Source organism: Dipteris shenzhenensis, chromosome 12 (genome assembly GCF_047967505.1).
Source record: "Dipteris shenzhenensis isolate YYH24624 ecotype China chromosome 12, Dip_SZ_1.0, whole genome shotgun sequence".
Taxonomy (NCBI): Eukaryota; Viridiplantae; Streptophyta; class Polypodiopsida; order Gleicheniales; family Dipteridaceae; genus Dipteris; species Dipteris shenzhenensis.
In genome coordinates this window covers 30,215,119-30,217,962 of record NC_141607.1, presented here as the reverse complement: position 1 = coordinate 30,217,962, position 2,844 = coordinate 30,215,119, and the positions used below count along the sequence as shown (strand labels likewise).

General features: G+C 41.8%; 1 protein-coding gene across 1 annotated transcript; it reads left to right on the top strand.

Moving 5' to 3' along the window:
- The first annotated feature begins 200 nt into the window (after positions 1–200).
- LOC147896079 (co-chaperone protein p23-2-like) lies at positions 201–2,135 on the top strand. The gene is made up of 6 exons (XM_087382941.1): positions 201–344; positions 727–913; positions 1,048–1,210; positions 1,321–1,358; positions 1,460–1,526; positions 1,617–2,135. Exons 1-6 carry the CDS (start codon positions 340–342, stop codon positions 1,703–1,705), a joined length of 549 nt encoding a protein of 182 aa, XP_087239067.1. The 5' UTR covers positions 201–339; the 3' UTR covers positions 1,706–2,135.
- The last annotated feature ends 709 nt before the right edge of the window (positions 2,136–2,844 follow it).

Below are 2,844 nucleotides of genomic sequence, written 5' to 3'. Positions count from 1 at the left end.
GATCTGGGATATACCTACATGGAGGCAGTTGCCTATGTATGTAACCACTCATGGAATAAAGTTTCACATTGTGTGCCTCATTGCTTCCTCATGAATTCACACGTACGTGCTCCACGACAAAAAGGCAGCCTGCCGCAAATCTGTTTGTTTTTTTGTGTGGTACTGAAATTGAAAGTGCCAGGCTTGGCTTGAACTTAGGATCCGTCTTAACCTAGGGGAGGGGGTTGAGGTGTGAAGTCTAGGAGGTTCGTTGTATAAACGTTCAACTTATTTATACCTGGCTCTTCCATAGCATTTACCCTATCTTTGTGCTTTCTCGCCACAGCTTCGACTAGCGCCATGAGGTATGTCTCCTGTGTCTCGTCTCTTTCCTCCCCTCTCTAGCCTTGCTTTCTGTTTGGAACAACGAATCTCTCCAATCCCAAGCCTTTCAAACGGCTTCTTTTATTCATTAGCTTGCTCCATAGAGTGAGCCGTAAGGGAGTCGGACTCCAGGGAGTTATCAGCTTTGAACACAAACCGTGTTTGATTTGAGTATGGGTTTTTACAAAGAGGATCGGTAAGTAAAGCAAGAAGCTTCAGACGATTTTCGAATCGCTCTTTAGGATTCTTTTCAACGGTAAGATGGCTGGGTTTGCTCTTAAACTTTAGGAGTATTGTTTTGGGTTTCCATCTGACGTTCGCTTGTAAATACAGCGTGACTTTTGAGGTGTTGTAATAATGCAGTCGGCATCCAGAAGTGAAGTGGGCTCAAAGATCCGACAAGGTTTTTATAACTGTGGAACTGCCCGATGCAAAGAACCCAAAAGTCAAACTCGAACCAGAGGGCAGATTTTTATTTTCGGCTACGGTTGGCCCCGAGAATGAAGCATATGAACTTGACCTTGACCTTTACGAGAAAGTTAAAGTAGAGGTACTGACCCATTGAATGTTTTGAAACGTTAGACGTTATCTGAATCACAACCTTTGAACTACATATTTCTGCCCAGGACATAATTGCGGTTGTTCTGGCCAGGTATTTATGTTCATCTCATTGTTGTTATCCAGGAGTGCAAGATTAGTACAGGGTTGAGGAACATTTTTTGTGTTCTTGTGAAGACTGAGAAGGCTTGGTGGAAGAGGCTATTGAAGGCGGAAGGCAAATCTCCTCCCTACTTGAAGGTGGATTGGGACAAGTGGGTTGACGAAGATGAAGAAAACGAATCAAAGTGTAAGTCCAGGGATCGGTATTACACTATTGGTTAGCATTAAAATCAGGATTGCTAGGATATAGTTGCTCTTTTCCTACGTCAATAATGTATTCACCTTGAATGCATGCAGTTGATAACTTTGATCTTGGCTCAATGGATGATTTCTCGGTGAGTCTCCCTAGTCTTATTTTCCGTGACCATGGTTTGTAACTGCATCTCATTCATTCATAACATTTTGCTAAATATCTTTGTACCCTGGATATGTCCAGAATTTTGACATGGGTGGTGGCCCGGGGGAAGACCTGGGAGGCGATGAACCAGACAGTGATGATGAAGGTCTGTAAAATCTTTTGACAAAGGGTCATGTAGCACATGGTTGCATTTTGTCGTAATTGTGGCAGCTTCATGTTGAGATTTTTGTTGCAGATGTTGAACTAAATGCTAAAAGCAATGGAGAAGTTGAGACTGTTGAACCAGATCCCAAAAGCAAGGCAGAAGTTGAGACGAATGTATAGGAGTGAAGCTTTTTCTTCCTGCAGGGTGATCCATGGTCAAGTGCCTGTCCCATGCTGGATAGCCTCTTTTGAGTTGAGGTTTGAGGCAATTGGTGTTTTTCTTCTAGAGTTCTCTTTCTTTGTATCTTCAAAATCTTCGAGTGTCCAGATTGCTTCAGGAGCTGGCCTGTATGGAGGGTATAGTCAAGTGATCATCAGAGGTGGCAGAATTTTTCTGGTGATTTAACAATTTTTGTGGTCTGAAGAGTGTGTGAACCACTATCTGGACATATGGGAATCCCATTTACAAAACAAAACCATAGGTTTTCATTACACACGTTGGGAGTTGTCTGATGACTCTTTGGTATTGTTGAAAGTCTGTGTGGCTTTAGGCCGTGGCAGACATAACTTTCTGGGATTTTGCAGATAAACTGTAAAGCAGTTTTGATTAGATGATTGTGCCCTTTATAAGCTTTAACCATATTCTGCTAGAGGAAACTAGAAATAAGGATAGCTCTCTTGTACACTGGTTGATATTCTGCTATGAAATATCACATGGGATTTAGAAAGCCAGGAAATGTGCAGAGGTCTAGAAAGCACAGGAATTGTGCAGAAGTGCTTTGCTTCTGCTTGCTGATCTGTGGACTACATTACTTACCCATTTTTCAGACATTGCTTTATGTGATTGTAGGCTGTTCCACCCCCTGCCCCTTCCCTACCATAAAGAAAAACAGACAAACAGAAAAAGTAAAACAGGAAAAAGCAAGCTCCTTGGGAAATAGTGTTTTGTAAATGATTCAATCTTTTGTGGGCTTACAGGTTTGGTTGGATGTCTTGGGGTTGTGCTTGGCGCTGTTGGCTGTTCTGTACATAACATTGTTTGTTAGTATGCCTGTTTGTTTACTCTTTTTATTTGCATGTATAATGCATACGTAGGTTTTGTTGCGCTTTGCCCTTAACTTTTTTGCTTGTCCATGGTTTGGTTGGGGATGTCTTGGGATCGTTTTTGACGCTGTTGGCTGTTATCTGTACATAACATTGTTTGTTACTATGCCTGTTTGTTGTTTACTCTTTTTATTTACATGTATAATGCATATGCAGGTTTTGTTGGGCTTTGCCCTTGCCTTTTTTACATGTCCATGGATTTGGTCGGGATTCAT

Excerpts from the sequence above, each read along its gene's own strand:
- LOC147896079 (XM_087382941.1), top strand. Across the intron at positions 914-1,047 it reads ACGAGAAAGTTAAAGTAGAG|GAGTGCAAGATTAGTACAGG; the intron begins GTACTGACCCAT and ends GTTGTTATCCAG. Across the intron at positions 1,359-1,459 it reads GCTCAATGGATGATTTCTCG|AATTTTGACATGGGTGGTGG; the intron begins GTGAGTCTCCCT and ends GGATATGTCCAG.